This window comes from Anas acuta, chromosome 1 (genome assembly GCF_963932015.1).
Source record: "Anas acuta chromosome 1, bAnaAcu1.1, whole genome shotgun sequence".
NCBI classification, from domain to species: Eukaryota; Metazoa; Chordata; class Aves; order Anseriformes; family Anatidae; genus Anas; species Anas acuta.
The window spans coordinates 123,184,168-123,202,537 of record NC_088979.1 but is presented as its reverse complement, the minus strand read 5'-3'; the positions used below and the strand labels follow the sequence as shown (position 1 = coordinate 123,202,537).

Genomic DNA, 18,370 nt, shown 5'->3' with positions numbered 1-18,370 from the left:
CAGGCCAATACGAATCAGTAACGCTCTCAAGGCTGAGTCTTATTTTATAAAAATGAGACCACAAACCTAACTTGTGCCCTTCTCTCTGCTGCTGCCACTCTGTCAGACCCTCTGGAGGCCCCTCTCGCATCTGAGCGGGCTCCCCACTTCCCTCTGCATGGCTCGCTGGTGTTGCTTGCTCACCACTGCCCACGTGGCCCTCGTGATAAGGCTCTGAGGGCAAGGTTCCCTCCAGGTCTAAACACGGTGCGTGAGGAAGGAGTTAACGTAGACACTCTGCTTTCCATTGCAGCTGCTTTATTTCTAACATTTAAGGGTTTCTGGGGCCTATGTCCTCCCACCCTCTGTCTGGAAAACAAGTTTAAACTGCAAAACTGATGAGACTGGAGAGAGAGACCCAGACAGGTTTCCCCCACACCCACCCTGCCTCCCCCCACCCCGTGGCCCTCTCCCTGGGCTATCTTCTGCTCGGTCCCCGGCCACCCCCCGTGTCCCCTCAGCGGCAGCTGTGCACCTCCACCCGGTGCCGGCACTGCTTGCACTTGACGGAGCAGCACCAGCGAAACTTGCAGCTGCAGCGCTCCACCACCTCGGCCTGCGTGGTGTGGAAGCCCCTGCTGCAGCACAGGAGCTCGCAGCCATCCATGGCCGGGGATGTCCGGTTGCACTGGCGACCAGAGGTACCGAAGACCCCGCGCCGGGGGTCCCGGTCACAGAAGTCTGGGCTGGCCAAGAGGTAGACCAGGTCGTGAGCTGTGTAGGGCTTGAAGCGAGAGCTCTTGGGCACCAGCAGCTTGCGGGAACCCACCCGCTGTGGGTGAACCTCAGTCGCCCCCTCGAACTTCTCCTTCAGGACGTTGCCCACCTTGCGGAAGGGGGGCATGACCCTCCAGCAGGTACGCACCTCGCAGGAGCCTGACACGCCGTGGCACTTGCACTCCACCTTCATGTGGGCCAGGAGCGCCTGGGGAGCAGAAGGTGTCTGCCAGACAGATCTGGGACACGATGTGGGGCACCTGCCCCGTGCCTGTGAGCCCCAGGCAGCCTCCATTCCCTCCCAGCCTTCCCATATGGGGCCTGGCTGGGGGGCTTCGGGAAGGGGTGTTCAGCTGGAGGGCAGCATCAACCAGAGGGATGGGAAGGGAAGGGGAGAAAGGGGGAGGCAAGGCAAGGCAAGGCAGCAGGACACAGACCTGCTCTGTGAGCTTGGGGCTGCCCCAAACTGCTACTCTGGATAAGGGGCTGGAGCAAGCTCTGCCCAGCCAAGGAGAAAGCCCCAGAAGCTGGGCTTGAGTCCCAGCTCTTGTTCCTGCCCTTACCTTCCTCCCCGCCTCGTTATTGTGCAGGTTCATGAGAGCTCGGCTGGAAGAGATGCCGCGGCTCCTCTCGGGATTGTCTACAAAGGCTTGAGAAAAGGCAATCCCATATGACAGGTTATCAGAGCAGCCTGACCACTGGAAACCTGCAGAGGGAAAGCAGCCGTGAGATGAAAACTGAGAGGCCCTGGGAGGAGCTCCAGAAGGGGGCTGTGAAGCAAAATGAGGTCTCACTTCCCCTGGTGAGGGCCTCCCCGATGGATTTTATCCTCTGCCACCTCAACTCTGCTCCTGGCCTCCTCCATTACCTTCAGGGCTGACTCCTCGGATTTTGCGGTCGCAGCCACACTTCTCCAGCTCCCCACGGCTGCAGGCACGGGTCACGGCAAAGGCAACACCCGCGGAGGAGATGGCGTGGATGAAGGCGGATTCCCGTGTGCCTGCAGCGGGGTGAGAAAAGGCTGAGCTCTGCTGAGCTCGGTGCTCTCCCTTGTGGAGAGGGGGAAGGAATTGGTGGGATGCAGCAGGGGAGGGAGGCTGTAAGTGCAGGCAGGATCAATACATTCAGCTGAAGACTGCTTAGGAGAAATCACCATCAGGATGTTCACCCAGTGCTGTGGTTCCTGAGGCCTGAAGCCAGCCTGCAGCACCCCCAGCTCCTGGGCCTCGTGTCCCATTGATGCAGAGAAGTCAGCAGCCCTGCTGCCCAGAGGCAGCTAAAAGGGGAGCCTGGGGGTGGGAAGCCACAGAAACCCTGTTTATTGTTCCCTGTATGTGAAGCATGTGCAAAACCTGTGCAGACTGGTTTTGGAGACACAGGCAGAGCCTTTTTGCCAGACATGAAACAAAAAAGGACTGTGATCTTAAAGCAAAAGGCTCAGTTTGATCTGATATTCCTGGGGGATGGTGGCAGGGGTTAGTGGCAAGATCTGCCAGCCTGCAGAGCTGATACCCAGCACGGTCCAGATGGGACCTAAAAGCCAGGCCTGGCCAAATGACAAAATTTAGGTAGAATATTAATATTTGCAGTAGCACATGCATGCCATTCCAAAATTGCTGTGTTAGCAGCTATGTTAGCATGTGAAGGAAGCCACACCAAGCCACCCTGCATACTGCAGGGACCCCACGCCAACCCCTCTGGCTCAGCCTGCCCCTGCTGACCTTGGATGGCGACTTTGCCGAAGACTTGCAGCCCCTGCAGGGTGGAGCAGTTCCACCGGCGAGAGTGAAACTGGTACTGGCACTCCTCCACAGCCAGCTCCGCTCCTCGCTTCACCGCCTCCATGGCTTCCACCTGCCGACGGCAAACCCGTACCTGCTCCTCCACCAGCCCCGTCAGACCTGCGCAGACACCAGGGTCCCTGAGGGCCCCCCGCAGGGATGTCTGTTTGGCCAGGTGCCTGTAAGGCAGAAGAGAGTCTCAGTCACAGGTCATGCCTGCAGAGGATTACTCCTCTATAGCTCTATTTTAGAGGAAAAATGGGCAGGGAAGGGGATGTGCACCCTCTTCTCTGTGGCAAATTGGACATTTTTGCTCCCCTGCTTGCATCTCTTCCATGTCACTGCCCCTCTCCCTTCATGCTCACCAAGATGCTCCTTCTCAAATGCTTCACTTGGGTTGCCAAGGTTCCTTCTCCCACCCCTTTCTCGCAGATCCGCACGTTTTCTTCACAAACAACACCTCCCCATGTGACTTTTCAACTTATATAGTGTAAGTGCAAAGCATACTTACAGCCAGGTCACGGCAAGGACGTGCTGCGTCAGGATCAGCACCGTGCATAGCCACACCATCTCCATCCTGTCCCTGGCCAAACTCCACCTTCAGCCACAAAGCAGCAGCCACCCAAATCCCTGCCAGCGACCTGAGAGACCTGGTGGCCCACAGAACCAGCTGGATGGAGCACGTTCATGCAGTGCTATCCCCTACAGCTCTGCCAGTGCTATGGAAGAGCTTTGAAACAGGGCTCCGAGGTGGGCACCCATCACAGGTAGCTCACGGGGCTGGGGATGCCATCAGTGCCTGAGCCCTGGTCTTTGACGTCCTGTAAGCGGGTGATCTGGTCGTCTTCCTTCATAGGCAACTCACTTCATCAGCAGGAAGCAGCCCGAGATCCCGTTGGCAGCACACAGATCTTTCCATGCAAGAAAAGCCTCGCAGATGTTCAACCCAGAGGGTCTAGAAACTCTACGGGTGCAGGCAGCTGTTGCTAGACACGTGAGCTCGTCACCGCATTGTCATCAAGCCCTGGGGAACCAGAGGCTTTCCCCGCCGTGGCAGTCCATGGGGGCAGAGAGGGAAGGACCTGCTGCTTGCCTTTTCCCCAGCCACTGTCCTTGGTGAGGCTCCCAGATCTTCCTCCTCCAGCCTGGACATTCTTCTTCCCTACCCTGCAGCCCACATAGCTACAGCAAACAGACGGAGCCCGGCAGCTTCCCAGCCCTCTTAACTCTTTCCCTGGCGGGTCTCCCTTGTATACCCCCTATCCCCCGTGTCAGGACCCCTTTCAGCCGGGGAAGTACTGTCTGCTGTCTCTGCAAGGCGATAATCCTCACCCAGCCCTGAGGTTTCTGCTTTCCTTCTCTGAACCATTCAAAGAGCAAAACGCTGTGGCTCTGGCCTTGTTCTTCCATCTCCTCTGCATGCAGGTTAACACCTTTGCTGTGCTTGTCTGCATCTGCCTGCACAACGAGGTCTGAAAAGCGTTGGGGTTTATCAGGCATCCTCCCAAACCCCAGCAGTTTCTCTGCTGCGGCAGGCTTTCTGTTCCTCTGCTCATCTTCCCAGCTCTCAGCTCCGCTTTGGTCCTTGCTCCTGCTTTCTGGAGCCGGTGCTCGGCGGCGGTGGGCATGTTGGGATCTGCAGCAGCACCAGGGTGTAGCCTCCGACACACACCCCAGCAATCTGGTCTTACCTGCTGGAGGCTCAGGCAGCAGCGAGGAGCGCTGGGGGCTGCGCTGCTCGGCCCTGCAAGCTGAACCTCCGAGGGGCAGCAGCTGAGGGGCTTGGGCACGAGCCCACCTGGGAGGGTGGCGTTTGTGGGCTTCTGAGACCCAGCGAGGTGAGTGAACCTGGGGGGCGAGGTGTGAGGGATGCAGTGGGGTGGCACGGACACGCAGGGCAGCTCTTCTGACACACGAGGTGCAGGCAGGGCTGCCAGGCTGCGGCGGGGAGGTGGGGGGAAGGCAGCGAGAGGCTCAGGGGAGGGGAGAGGCCCCGCAGAAGGTTTTAGGGATTCTTTTTGCAAAGGGTGAAGCCCCCGCTCCTCAATAGATTTGCAAGTCTTTCGTGGTGCAAGAGACTTGGCAGGAATTGGGGAGAAAAAAAAAAAAAGAGGTAAAAAAGAAAAAAAAAAAAAACACAAAGAGCTGTGAGAACAAAGATCCCAGCAACTAGGAAGTGAGAAAGGGGGACTGGTTAAAAGAGAGAGACAGTGAAGCAAAGCAGAGTGAAATCAGCAGTTCGGGTGCTATTGTACCCTCCGAGGATTTACGAGCAGCAGTAAGATATATCCCTCATCGTGTCACTCCCTGAATGGGGCAGAACAAGGGGCACAGGGAGTGAGAAAGTCAAACATCGGCCGTGACAGCCAGCAGGCGGAGGTGCTGGGAGCCCGTGAGCTTCATCTGGGGCAGAAGGCAGCAGCTCTCCTGGGGAAGGACGACGGTCAGGATAGGAGCGTTCCCATGGTCCCCACCTTCTTCCAGGTATGCTGGGACCACCAAGCAGAGACAGGACCTCAGGAAGCAGCAGAGTGCCAGATGGGCTCTCCCAGCCCTGCCTGGCAATGCTGGGTCTCGTGGCACCATGCCTCTACCAACAGGGATGACACTCGTGGCAAACGTGCCTTTGCCTACTGCAGGCACTGACAGCCCTTCAAGAGCTCGGTTATTTGGGGTCCCTGATGCTTGCCAGCCGTGTGAAGCTGCACCCCTGGGCAGGGCATCTGCCCCAAAGTGCCCCCCATGGGGCCATCAGGATGCCCAGCCGCTGTGCTGTCTGGTGATTAAAGCCTTTGTGTGCACACACTAACTCTCACTTCCCATATTTCACTTCTAACTTCTGTCTGGCAATGTTGTGGGGAAGGGGGGGGGGAGTTAATTTCCCCCGTGGAAAATTCAGCTGTGGGGGTGGCTGCGTTATCGTGGGGGCAAAGATGAAGAAATATTTGGCACAGTGACTGAGGGCATGCCTCCTCTGTTTCTAGTGCACCTGAGGATTGCGTCTTTCACAACTGCAATCGCTCTCATAGAATGTCTTTTAGCTTATCAGCCTTAAATAGCAAAGTTCATGCTCTGTGGCCAGTGCATCAGGAAGTGAGGAAGGAGGGATCATGAACTGCAGCTTGACAGATATAGAACCAGCCACGGCAGTGGGGACGGACGTGATTTGGATAAGCAAGTAGACAGAGAGCCTGCTTGGTTCTCTGGTATTTCAAGCCACTGGCAGCCCTGGTGAATGAACTGAAATCTCTGCAGTGAGCAGACAGCGAGCTCTCATGCACCCTCAGCTCTTCACCAGCAGAGAGGTAAGTGAGACAGAAGCAGCTCACAGGCAGGATGGTGTGGGAATGTTGAGCAGGTGCTACCACAACTGATCATAGGGCACAGGGAAACCCCTAATGCTTCTTCGGTCACCCACTGAGTCGAGAATTGCGTGGCAAATCTCAGTGTGCATTCAAACATGGGCTTTCTTTAGGGTCTCCTGATAGTAAGAGTGTCAGCAGCTTGCAGAGCTTGCTTGGCATGGTGCCCGCAGTGGAAGTCCTCCTCCATGGGGTCCTTACAAGGTGAGGGTGGGTGAAACCTCTAGGGAGCAGGCAGTACCAGTGTGATCAGTCCTTGGGAGTTATATACTGAGGTTTGAGCCCTAGTGCCATGCACCTCATAAAAAACAAGACATCCTGAGTCCTGAGCTTTAGCTTTCATGGTTCTAATTACCACAATAATCTAATTTCATGTTTAGAAATAAAGGTGAAAAGTGGGGTTTAAATATCACCTACATTGAGTAAAAATTATCCACATTTACAAAAAAAAAAAAAAAAAAAAAAAAAGTACCTTCAATTTCTAAAACAAAACTGGCTGTTTTGTTGTTGTTTTTTATATTGAGGTCTGGCACACTCCTTGTTATTTCCTCTTGGTGTCAGATCTGCTAAGCCAGCTTGTGCAGTTTGTGTTCTCTTTGGCACTGCTCTTCACATTTGCTACCTGATGCTGTGCTTTCTTCCTGCATCTACAGGCATCCCCGGAGTGCACTAGAGATTAAATAAGTCATTCCAAGAAACACTTACTCTGTGGCATGCTTGGCAAGACTTTTCTAGCTCTCTTTTTTTTTTTTTTTTTTCACCTCATTTCCCTGCCCCATGCATAACTCTACTCTGCTCTCATAAGTATGGAGGACTGTGTCCTGCTCTGGGGCCCGCAACATAAGAAATAGATGGATCTGTTAGACCGAGTCCAGAGGAGGGCCACAAAAGGTGATCAGGGGGCTGGAGCACCTCTCCTATGAAGAGAGGCTGAGACAGTCAGGGTTGTTCAGCCTGGAGAAGACAAGGCTCAAGGGAGGCTTTATTGCAGCCTTTCAAAACATAAAGGGGGGTTATAAGAAAGACAGAGAAAGACTTTTTACCAGGGCTTGTAGTGATAGGACAAGGAGCAACAGTTTTAAAGTAAAAGAGGGTGAATTTAGATTGGATATAAAGATGTAACTTTTCATGATGAGGGTGGCAATACACTGGGACAGGTTGTTCAAAGAGCTTGTGGAAGCCCCATCCCTGGAAGTGTTCAAGACCAGGTTGGATGAGGCTTTGAGCAACCTGGTGTAGTGGAAGGTGTCCCAGCCCATGTCAGGGGGATTAGACTAGATGACCATTCTATGCAAAACCTGCGTCCCACTATGCTGTGGTCATTCATAATTTTTGTGGTGCTAGGCAGCAGTGGCTCAGGTAAGGTATTGTGAGAAGATGCCTAAGACTAGGCAGAGAGATCTCAACTCATCTCATCAGCTCAGCTCAGCTCAGCTCAGCTCAGCTCAGCTCAGCTCAACTCATCATCTCATCTCATCCCAAGGCCTTCCTGTTTCAACCCCCGTAAGGAAGTACAGCTATGGTTTCCCACCCTCCAAAATGTAAAGTCCTACAGGTTTGGCATGTCCTGTGGGATCTGCTTGCCTAGCAGCTGTTTTTCTGCCTCTGATGAGAAGTGCTCACCTTGGGTCTGACCTGTGGCTTGTCCCGTGCTGGTGCCATGAGGCCATCAGGAGCACCCCATACCAGCCATGGTCCTTGGGCAGCTTCCTAAGCATTTGGAGGAGGCAATGTGGCTGGCTGTAGTCCATGCAGGGTGGTCACAACAGGGTGTATGTGGGAGGGGAGCATGACGTGTTCTCTTTAACTGGTTTTCAGGTTGTTTACCGGCATGGTGTTCTTCTCTCCCCTCACACATTATCAGCAGTCAACATTGCCTCCGTTTCACACCTCTACCAGCACCTCTTCCTTCCTTGACACTGCCTTCCCTTAGTTTTAGTTTCTTCATCTCCTTCTCCCTTGCAGAGTTTGCTTAGTGTGTGTGTACATGCATGTGTCCATGTTGTTCCTCCTGTCCCCTTCCCGGAGCAAGAACACCACCAACAAATTCAATTTCTGCCTGAAGCCATGGCAGGAAGAGGTATCTGTTTTGATGGCATCTGCAATTTGAATTACTCTTTTCTGTCTCCACTGGGGAAAAGGTCCTTCAAGGTTCGTACTGATCTACACTAAAAGGTGAAAAGATGCTTACTCCTCCTCATGGGCCACTTAAAGTCAGTTGCCAAATAGGAAGCTCCTTCAGGATTTAAAGACAGCATCTCATCACAAGGAATATTATTTCTGTAGAAGAACATTGGAGTCAAAATATCTATTTGGTTGCTCTTCTTCTAGTGCTAGTTCAAGTTGTGGTACCATTCCCTGTGTAGGCACAGCTGATGACTTGAGACCTCTCAGCAGCTTTTTTGTAGAGCTTGAGGTTCTTTTGGAAATAGCCACAATGAATGCTGCCAGTGGCTTTGAACATTAACTGACGTGGATAACTGAACCAGTTTCAGCCCCCCTGCTACCAGCCTGCTTTATCAGGAGATTTCCTCATCAGTGATGAGCAGTCAAAGCTGTACCTTCAGAGCTCTGCAGAGAAGTGCTCTGCCCCCACAGCTTCCTCTTTCCAAAGACCATGTACAAACACATCTTAAGTTGGGTCTTTGACATCTCGATTACAGTATCTATTACATCAGATTTGAGACTATCACCTTATTTTTAATAACACCATCATTAGCCTCTAGTAAAACTCAGCTCAAGGATTCTTGCTTCTGTGTTTCCATCCACCCACAAAAAAGAAACCAATTCACCTGAAAGAAAAAGAAAAAGTTTATTTTTCACTCCCAGTCTTTGCTATCAGTTCAGAACTCTGCTATCTGGTGTCTCAGAGGCTTAAGGGCTAATACATAAGGAAAGACCACTCAGAAAAAGGAAAAGGTGAAGGTGAGTAGAAAATTAAACAGATTTATTGCCCCGGTGTTCATGTCAGGAAAGTCTGGAAGATTTCCACAGCAGAAACAATCTTTAAGGGGAAATTCATCAAAGGACTGCCTCTGATGAAAATGCTGTTATGAAGGGTTATAAAGCAGCAAGATTAAATAAGCACTTATTAAATCTCTGGCTCTTATCCCAGTGGTCCTAAAACAACTTAAGTATGAAAGAAGTGACTATCTGTGGTGCTCACTAACAGGCACAATTTGAGGAAAGGCTTTTGGGAGATTTTACACCAGGGAGCCTGATATCTGTGCTGAACACAATTAGTAGAAGCAGTAGAAGAAGGGGAAAAAAATCAATTGGCATGCAGTCACATCTAATTACTTGGGAAGAGTCAACATGGCTTTTGTAAAGAGATGCTGTGCCTCACCATCCTACTGGAATACTGTGAAGGAGTCGACAAGCACATGAACAGTGGCCTGTGTGGGTTTCCAAAAGGGTTTCAAAATGGCTCTCGTGAATGGTGCTTAAAGAAATTTAGAGAAAAGATTCCTATTTGGATAAAAAGTTGGTACAAGACAGGACAGAGAATGGGGGTAGATGGTCAGTTTTTGCAATGGAGTTATAAGACACCCATGCTGGGGCTTGGGCTGTTTGATTTATTCATGAAGAATGAATAATGAAAAAACAAATCTGTTGGAGACATAAAATTATTCAAGTTAGAAAAGATGAGAGTGGCTGAGAAGAACCGCAGAGATTAGAAAAAGAGTGAGTGACTGGCCTTAAAATAACAGCTGAAATTTCATCTAGCTAAGTGATGAGAAAAAAACAATCTGAACCTACCATTACTCCTTGTGAATGAGTTCTATGCCTACTCAGCTCAGTGCATAGATATCTTCAACACTCCGTCTGTACAGTTTGAGCCTCTCACCACAAGGCTTACAACGGCTGTAGAAGAGGAGGAAAAGTTCTGAGAATGGGCAACAAGGACATTCAAAGTTACAGAACGGATCCTCAGAACGGAGGAGCAACTGAGAAGCTAAGACCCTTTAGCTTCAAAAAAAAAAAAGTCGCTGAGGGGAAGTATGGTAGAAGCTTGTAAAATCATCAGTGGTAAGGTGAAAGTAAATAGGAATGTTTTATTCCACTGTCTCTTTCAGTACTAAAACTAGGAACTGAATCTAGCTGGTGGTGATTTAAAGTGGGTATAAGGAGACGGTTCTTCACATGTGATGTAATTAATCTGTGGAAAACCTTGGCACTGCTGTCACTGGATGTTGTCGATGGTAAATTTTATATGGATTCAAAAAGCAATTGGAAAAAATAATAAAAGATCCCTGAGGACTATTAAATATAAATATGTCACCTCTGGCTCAGGAAATCCCTGGGCCACAGTTTGTTGGAAACAGAAAGAGAACTTGAAGGAGTATCACTGCATAATTGTACTGTTCTTACAATATTCCTTCATCAGCCATGATCTGAGCTAGAGTATTAGTTGTAGATAAACCACTGCTCTCACACAGTATGGACCATACTTACAGACTGTATTCTCTAGAGGTGTTTATTAAATACCAACTGACAAAAATAGGCTGTCTATCTAGACAAGTCACCTTCATCTGACAGCCGGATGGTCTGGGCACACGTTGGAGAAGGTCATGTTTTCTCACAGAGCCTGAGTCTCACTCAATTTGTCTCAGTCAAGATGAAGGTACTCTCCAATCTGTTCAATCTGGAGTCATTGCAGGGTTTTGGCTGTAGCAAAAGCTGGCATATCTCCCTGTAGTTTCTGTTTTTGAGGCATCTAATCATTTCACTTGAAACCAACAACGTTCTTAGAATCAGAGAATCATTAAGGTTGGAAAAAACCTTCAAGATCATCTGGTCCAACCATCACCCTACCACCAATGTCACCCACTAAACCATGCCCTTAAGCACCAGGTCCAACCTTTCCTTGAACACCCCCAGTTTGTTTTGCTGGATTATTCTATATTTTAAACTTAAGCAAATCTTCACACAAAGTTGTCATTCATTTTTAAAGAAGGAGGAAAGCCATTCAAATGTATCCTGACAAACCAGCAGAAGTTTCTGTAAGAAAACTGGCTTGGTGGTGGACCTTCCCAATGACACAAACGGATGGGAAAGTTGATTACTCTGCTCTTTATCCCCATTCTCTCATAGCTGAGTTCCACTTTCATTGTCTAATATAGTTACCACAATGAGACTGTTGACTCAGTTCCCACCTATGAAACCAGCATGCACTTCCTCTGTTTTTAATAGATACTCCCTCTAGACCTGTGCATCACCCTGCAATGCCAACCACAAGGTCTGACATGCCTGTCAAGTTGCTGAGGAGCTTTCTCTTACAGTAATATCCAACTTAGGCAAAATTTTTCTCTTTTCTCCTGCTGGTATAGGGAGTCTGCTATTATGTCACCTGGAGCCTTCTCTTCTCTTGGTTGAATTAGCCCAGTTCCCTTAGCATCTCTTCACTGGGCAAGTGTTCCAGCCCCCAGATCTTTTTGGTGGCCTTCCACTGGACTTAGTCTAGTTGATCAATGTATGTCAGGGCAGTGCTACCACTAGAATCTAGAGTGGTTACCAGCCTCAAACTACGTAGGAGTCATAGACATGTTTGTCTGCATTAATCCCATGGGTTCCTTCTTTACTGTGTTCCTTCTTTACCTGGGCATTCTTCATGGCTGTGGGACATGGACTTCTTCATACTTCGTGGTGTTGTAAGCATGTAAGGATATGCAATTGCAATAGGCACCACTTATACCATGCAAGAGAGCACCCCAAAAAGGAGCTAGAGCAGAAAGTGTGTGAATGTAAGATGCTCAAGGAAATTCAGCTACTGTAACATAAATCCTCTTTTTCCTCGTGCTTAGCTGAAATTTCATAGAGAAATTGAGGCCCAGTCATTTCTACCCTGTTATTCATCATCCCTGTTATTCTGTCTTATAAATGCTGAGGAAGGAACTGAGATGGATGCCCTGGTCTCATTTGCACTCAAATCTCTAGAAAAATGAGTCAGGTTTCTAGAAGATTTCCTTGGCCCTACACATCAATCCATTGAAGTTTATCCATGGTGGTCCAGCCCTTAGCTGGGACTCAGACTTCTATGGGTTGTTTCACCTACAAAAGGGAGCTAGGGTGGAGTCAAGTCTAATTATAGCGTCATTCTTTTTATTGGCAATGGTGTACAAAGTCCTGTTTCTCTGATACAAAACTACCATGTAGTTTTTATTCTCTTCTAATTTCCTTACAGCCAGCAGTTTTGCTTCTAAATGCTTGCTCTCTTCTCTCCTTCCTTCCTTCCTTCCTTCCTTCCTTCCTTCCTTTCTTCCTTCCTTCCTTCCTTCCTTCCTTCCTTCCTTCCTTCCTTCCTTCCTTCCTTCCTTCCTACCAATCAACCAACCAACCAACCAACCTTTCCCTCTTTCTTTCTTTCTTTCTTTCTTTCTTTCTTTCTTTCTTTCTTTCTTTCTTTCTTTCTTTCTTTCTTTCTTTCTTTCTTTCTTTCTTTCTTTCTTTCTTTCTTTCTTTCTTTCTTTCTTTCTTTCTTTCTTTCTCTATTTCTTTCTCTATTTCTTTCTCTATTTCTTTCTCTATTTCTTTCTTTCTTTCTCTATTTCTTTCTTTCTTTCTTTCTTTCTTTCTCTATTTCTCTATTTCTCTATTTCTCTATTTCTCTCCTCCTTCCCCCCCTCCCTGAGCTGCCTTAACTACTTTCTCTGTGTGCTCTTATGCTGTTCCTTTCTTGCATGCATGTGCTCACAGCAGCAATCAAAACAATGTGTATTTTCTGGGAAGTGCATATCCTGTACAACAGTTACCTTCTCTGTGTTCTGGCTTCTGCTGTTTAACCACTCATTTTTCTACCGTACATTTTTCTTCGTCTTTCAATTTTTTTACAAAGTCTTGCAATAGAAGCCACCGTGGTGGGATTTTGACCTTTCAAGAGATTTCCCCTTCTAACTTGAACTCTTATTTCTTGGTTTTCTGCTCTGCCCAGGAATTGTGCTGACACTGAATAACTGGAAATGACCTTTCATCACATCAACATCCCCGTAACCACTGGAAAGAATAAATGATCTAGAGGTAGAAGCTGACTACATTACCATCCCTGCCTGATGACCATTGACCAACAGTCCAAAGCAGTGCCAGTCGAGAGAGAGAGATGTGCCCATCTACCTCCCAGTTGCAGATGAGGGGAATGCCCTACCCAGAGCTTCCTCAAGGGGAATGACTTTGCTTGGTGCTTTTCTTTGGACCTTCTTAACTCACCAGCTGTCTCAGCCATCTCATTGAGATCCTCCCCTCATCCCTGGGCATGTTAGCCTACAACTCATCTCAGATGTGCAAGGATTACAAATACCAGCACTACCTCCTGCTGCCTGGCTATGTCGTGATATTCATTACAGGTTTGGTACTGAATGTGGTGGCTCTGTGGATACTTGTTCGCTGCCTGCGCCTGAAGTCTGTAGTGATGATCTACATGTTCAACCTGGCTGTGAGCGACCTCACCTTCACGCTCCCTCTGCCACTGCGACTCTACTACTATACCAACCATGAGTGGCCCTTTGGTGAGATTCTGTGCCAGGTCTCTGGCTCTGTCTTCCAGATCAACATGTATGGTAGCTGCATCTTCCTCATGTGCATCAACCTGGATCGCTATGTTGCCATTGTCCATCCACTTCGCTGGAGGCATCTGCGGCGCCCCAAGGTGGCCAGGCTCCTGTGCCTCGTTGTCTGGGTAGTGATTCTCATGGGCTCCATCCCCACAGCCATATACCACAAGCAAAACCACTGTGTGTCAGAGAACCAGACCACATATCTGTGTTTTGAAAGCTTTAGTGACGACATGTGGCAGAACAACCTCTTCCCCCTAGTTGTCCTGGCTGAAATCCTGGGTTTTCTCCTGCCTCTGACCTCTGTGATGTACTGCTCAATTCAGATCTTTCGAGAGCTCTGCCAGGCCAGCCAGACAAGGACCCTGCGACAGCAGAAGACAGTCCGTCTCCTCGTGGTCAACCTGGTCATCTTCATCATCTGCTTTGTGCCCTACAACACTACCTTGGCAGTGTACGGGTTGCTAAAGGCCAAGGTGATTAAAGTACGACCAGAAACACAGTCCTCTGTGCGCGACGTGTTAATTAGGACGATGCTGTTGGCCAGTATGAACTGCACTCTGGACCCTCTGATCTACTACTTTAGCACTGAAGGTTTCCGTAACACCTTTAAGAAATTGAGACAGGGACAAACCTGGGACTCAGATGCAGGGATGCTTAAGAGTCAGGTTGTGAAGCAAAAGTCAACCCAAAACCATGCTGCCACAAAAACAAAACAGTTCCCATCTAAAAATGTTAACTGTCCCAATGAACCTTTGCCAACTCTTCCTACTGCAGTATTTTTGAATGACCCTATTGAGGACTCAGAAATATAACCACAGGAAGGTCATAGCATTACTGAGTTGCAGAGTGGCCCATTCAATAATTAAAGCAAGACAGTGGAAAACAGCCCAAGGTAACTTAGCAAGCTGCTTGAGGGAGCACAGCAGGCTGTATGTGGGTGAATGTGATGGTTCAAAGCTGAAGGATGAAAGGATGTTTTTGAATAAACAGATACATTGGTGACATGGTCCCACCTGACTCTGTTGGTACAGGAAGCATAGTGGGGAACGAGTACTTGAAAAAAGTCTGCTGTGTCTAGGTCTGGTTCCTGTGATAAGCTGATCCTGCCTGAGCACCTCCTTGATGCACTGTAACAATAAGCAATTTTGAGAATAATCAGAACACAGATACAGTACTCATTGCTGACAGGGTGAATTTAATAGTAAATATTGAGGGAAAGTTTTTGTTTTGTTTTCTTGTTTTTTAGATGCCTCAGATACAGTCTTAAGTCCAGCGTGGGGCACCTAAATAAATGTCTTAATTTTCCAAAAGAGTTGAAGCATTTAGCAACTCTTGTTAGAGTCAAAGAGAATAGCTGAATATTTAGTACTCTCACAGAAAATAGGTTACTAATTGTAGAGCAAGTCATAGACCTTAGCAAAACTACGTTTAGGAGGTACATTAGATGTGCTTGTGCAGCTGCACACACACACATGCAGCACAATGGCTATACAATTACATTGAGTGAAACAGCTTGGGAAACACTAGCACACTTGAGAATACACTCAGCATTCATAATGGCCCCAGGAAAAAAAAAAAAAGAGAGAGAGAGAGAGAGAGAGGGAATACCAATACCGTGGTCATTTCTGAAGATCTCACTGACGTTAGTGCTTTGCACTTTCTTGTCACTTGGCCTCAGGCTGATTGATTTCAGCTCTGGGTGATTTTCACTGTCAAAGCGAAATGATGTCACGGAATGAGGCCACAGTGAAATACATTTGCTTGCACTGTTTGTACAAGCTTTCCAGACTGCACTGTATGCTAAAGCCCTATAAATCTGCCCAGAAGCGAGAGATGGATGCAGCTGTGCACCAGTAATGCCAAAAAAAACCCAACAACCAACCTGTTATTCAGTCCTGCTAGTGACCGAGGGTTGCCTTCCCATTTGCACTGCAACTGAGCCTCTCTTTGGATCCCAGCAGGACCCAGGTCACCCCAGAGTGGCTCCGTTGCAGTATATATGAAGTTGGTTGGTTTTTGTTTGGTTGGTTTTGTTTGTTGAAAGAGTTGAAGGAATCGTAAGGGAAGTTGATGAGAAATGTTGTTTGGGGTAAAGTCCATGTTCTGAGACTACCTTCTGAATTAGCAATGAATCACATTTCAAATCCCTACCTTGTGAGTTCTGGGGGGGAAAAGGTATTGTGATGCATCAAGATTTCATGTTACAATACTGTTTAGGAGACAGAGAGATTTAGATCCCCCTTTTCAATCTCCCTTGTTACTACAGATGCCTCCAGAAAGAAGTCTAGATGCTGAGCCTCTCCACAGAGACACTTGTGTCACGGGTTGACCTGGGAGATATATGTCCTGGGCAAGTCAGCTGCGCTGCCTTTCTCATCACATGCATCACCAGAATCTAGCCCTGCAGATGAAGGACATTTAATGGTGTCTTAGAGATGCAGTGAGAGAGATGGAGGAGGGCTAGAGGGGCCGCAGGTACTTCTGTTTTCAAAATTGAGGACTGTCGTGTGAATGTGAATCACTTGTGACACGGTGTAGCTGTAGAGGTCTGTGTGCTTATCATCTGGTAGGTTTGATTTTACTCCTTTGTTTTGGGATTTATGGGGTAGTGGAGTGGTATTACAGCAAATTTCCTTGTCCCTCTTCTCATTCTTTCTCCCTTCCCCAGATCACCATGCACCCAAGCGTCAATACAATGCCTTTGCTGCTACATTTCCTACTCTGCCCGGAGAAGCTGACTTTTTCTTTCCTTTTAGCTTGGCTAGATCACCACCGCAGATTCACAGAACGATTTGGGTGGGAAGGGAGCTCTGGAGGCCCCTACCCCAACTCCCTGCCCTCAGCAGGTGGCAGGGAACATCAAGGGCTGGCTGCTCCCAGAGGAAGGCAGCTGAGAGCCCGGTGTGCTCTCTGGCACAGGACCAGCCCTCACCGGCAAAGGCCCCGTGGCACAGCACCCAGGCGAGGTGTGCAGGGCGTGTACGATGAGAGCAGCTGAGCTCAGCTGAGAATCCAGGTTGTCAGATTGCCCGCGGTGACGAGGCAGGTCCAAGGTCACATCAGGAAGTCGAGGCGGTGAGTCAGCTTCAGGACCGGGTCTGGAGGCAGTCACCAGGGCCAGACGCAGGCTGGTGACTGCCAGAAAAGTGCACAATGATAAAGCAGGTCTTGGGTCAAGCCTGGGAGCCTATCGATGGGTCTGGATCAGCACGGTACGTGGCCAGGCACAAGCAAGGCTGCAATTACAGCTCAGGCAGGAGCCCTGGGCAAGAGCACGAGTTCAAAAGCACCTCAGGACAAGAGCTCCAGCTTCCCTGGCTGAGGCTCCCAGCAGAGCTTTTCAGGAGCCCTCCCCAAAATCACCAGAGGGAAGGTGTCTCTGACTTTGCTCTCTTGCTAATAGCACCCTGCATTTGGGAAATATCAGGGAAAGCACCAAGGGTGGTGCTCCCTCTACACCAGCGCACATTTCTGGTAACACAGGAGACCTCTGGGACGGATGCACGTACACCATCCTAGCACAGGTACCTCCAGGGCATACTTCTGCAGCTGTCATCCTCACAGAGGCACCAAACTCCCCAGAGCTGGGGTGAACAGGGATCGTTCAAGGGCCTGCAAGTTTGCCAAATATGAATGAACCTGTCAGGCAAACACCACTCCTCTGAAAGAAGCTGCTCCCCTGCCAGAGGTAAAGCATGCTCCCAAAACACAGAGCTTCTCAAAAAGAACATGAGAAAACATCATCTTTTCTTGTAGTTTTATTCTTAAAAATAGCGAAACTATTTTTACCTGGAACATTTTATAAATACACCACCTCCAGCAGAGGAAATTTTAGCTCAAATATTTTGACAAAAATATAAATAACTGAAAAGCTGATCTCTTAATGGAACTCATCAAACAACTTAGCAATAAAGAGTGTTGCTGGCCACACTACATGCAGTGGGAAAGTTTCTGAATTTGGGTTTTTAAAGGCTTTCCACTATTGTTATATATAGTCAATGGTGTGCCCAGTGTAGGTTGCTGGCTTTTGTCCTCTGGGTTTTAAACCATTTCTAGCTTGCATGAGTTTTGTTTCATTTTTGAGAATTCTAGTCAAGTTTAATCACTTTGGATTCTGGAGGGGATTTTGGTAATTATTCTCTGCCAGAGAGAGTGCGTGTTAACTAGTTTTGTTTCTCTCTCTCTTTTTTTTTTTTTTTTTTTTTTTTTTTTTTTCCTGCATTTTTGCCTCTGTTTGCCTGAAGTTTTTATTCCATCATGGGGTGATAAGTAAGAGGAGAACATGCATGTACTGTCTTCAAGGGAAATGACTCACTAGCCCTATATTGCTTTATAACTTAATGAGTACATATAAAACAAACAAATCTAAAAGACCCAGGGTATGATGGTGCCCATTTCACCCATTTTAAAAAAGCTTTTGGCACAATACTGATTGCCATGAAACAGAACAACTATAAAGCATCTGTTTAAAACAACAGAAACAAACAAAACCCACAGAACAAAGGTATTCAAGAAAGAAAAATTAAATGGGAAAGTAAGTTCACCAGAGACTTTTCAACCTATGCAAGTGACCCTCTATGTCCTATTGCAATAATTCTTTAATAAGTATTCTTGCTAAGTATGTCAGGGGAAAAAAAGCTGCCATTCATTACTCTCCTGCACTTAGTGTCATTTGCAGATGTGCACATAAAACAAATGTCTTCTTATCAAGTAAGACTAAACAAGTGAAAGGTCAGAGAGATGGCAAACGAGCACAGAATGCTTATTCTGCGTGGATCAGCCGGGTTATCTGCAAAAGTCTTAAGTACATGAGGATTTCAAGTCTCTTGATTTCCAGAACAGACATCCACTTTAGGAAATGGCTCCTGGCTTGGACAATTTAGAAACATGTTGTTATTACTATTAATAATGATGCTAAATG

General features: G+C 48.1%; 2 protein-coding genes across 7 annotated transcripts; one reads left to right on the top strand and one right to left on the bottom strand.

The window, feature by feature from the left end:
- Positions 1 to 496: 496 nt before the first annotated feature.
- On the bottom strand, positions 497 to 3,922 carry LOC137864838 (protein Wnt-4-like). Its single transcript, XM_068699397.1, has 5 exons — positions 3,049 to 3,922; positions 2,478 to 2,716; positions 1,625 to 1,756; positions 1,320 to 1,462; positions 497 to 964 (listed from the first exon to the last, which is right to left on the bottom strand). Exons 1-5 carry the CDS (start codon positions 3,111 to 3,113, stop codon positions 497 to 499), a joined length of 1,047 nt encoding a protein of 348 aa, XP_068555498.1. The 5' UTR covers positions 3,114 to 3,922.
- Positions 3,923 to 4,497: 575 nt separating this feature from the next.
- On the top strand, positions 4,498 to 14,451 carry LPAR5 (lysophosphatidic acid receptor 5). Of its 6 annotated transcripts, none has more exons than XM_068699360.1 (3): positions 4,498 to 5,021; positions 5,620 to 5,842; positions 12,831 to 14,451. In XM_068699360.1, exon 3 carries the CDS (start codon positions 13,149 to 13,151, stop codon positions 14,259 to 14,261), a length of 1,113 nt encoding a protein of 370 aa, XP_068555461.1. In that variant the 5' UTR covers positions 4,498 to 5,021; positions 5,620 to 5,842; positions 12,831 to 13,148; the 3' UTR covers positions 14,262 to 14,451. The 6 variants fall into 6 exon arrangements, 5 of the variants coding, with proteins under 5 accessions (XP_068555461.1, XP_068555453.1, XP_068555445.1 ...); XM_068699352.1 differs by having other exon boundaries at positions 5,579 to 5,842; XM_068699344.1 differs by having other exon boundaries at positions 5,522 to 5,842.
- The last annotated feature ends 3,919 nt before the right edge of the window (positions 14,452 to 18,370 follow it).

Bases quoted from the DNA above. Each gene is read 5' to 3' on its own strand.
- LOC137864838 (XM_068699397.1), bottom strand. From the start codon at position 3,113: ATGGAGATGGTGTGGCTATGCACGGTGCTGATCCTGACGCAGCACGTC. The intron at 1,757-2,477 runs GTCAGCAGGGGC...ACCCCGCTGCAG, and splicing joins CGGCAAAGTCGCCATCCAAG to GCACACGGGAATCCGCCTTC. The intron at 1,463-1,624 runs GTAATGGAGGAG...TTCCCTCTGCAG, and splicing joins CCGAGGAGTCAGCCCTGAAG to GTTTCCAGTGGTCAGGCTGC.
- LPAR5 (XM_068699377.1), top strand. From the start codon at position 13,149: ATGTTAGCCTACAACTCATCTCAGATGTGCAAGGATTACAAATACCAG.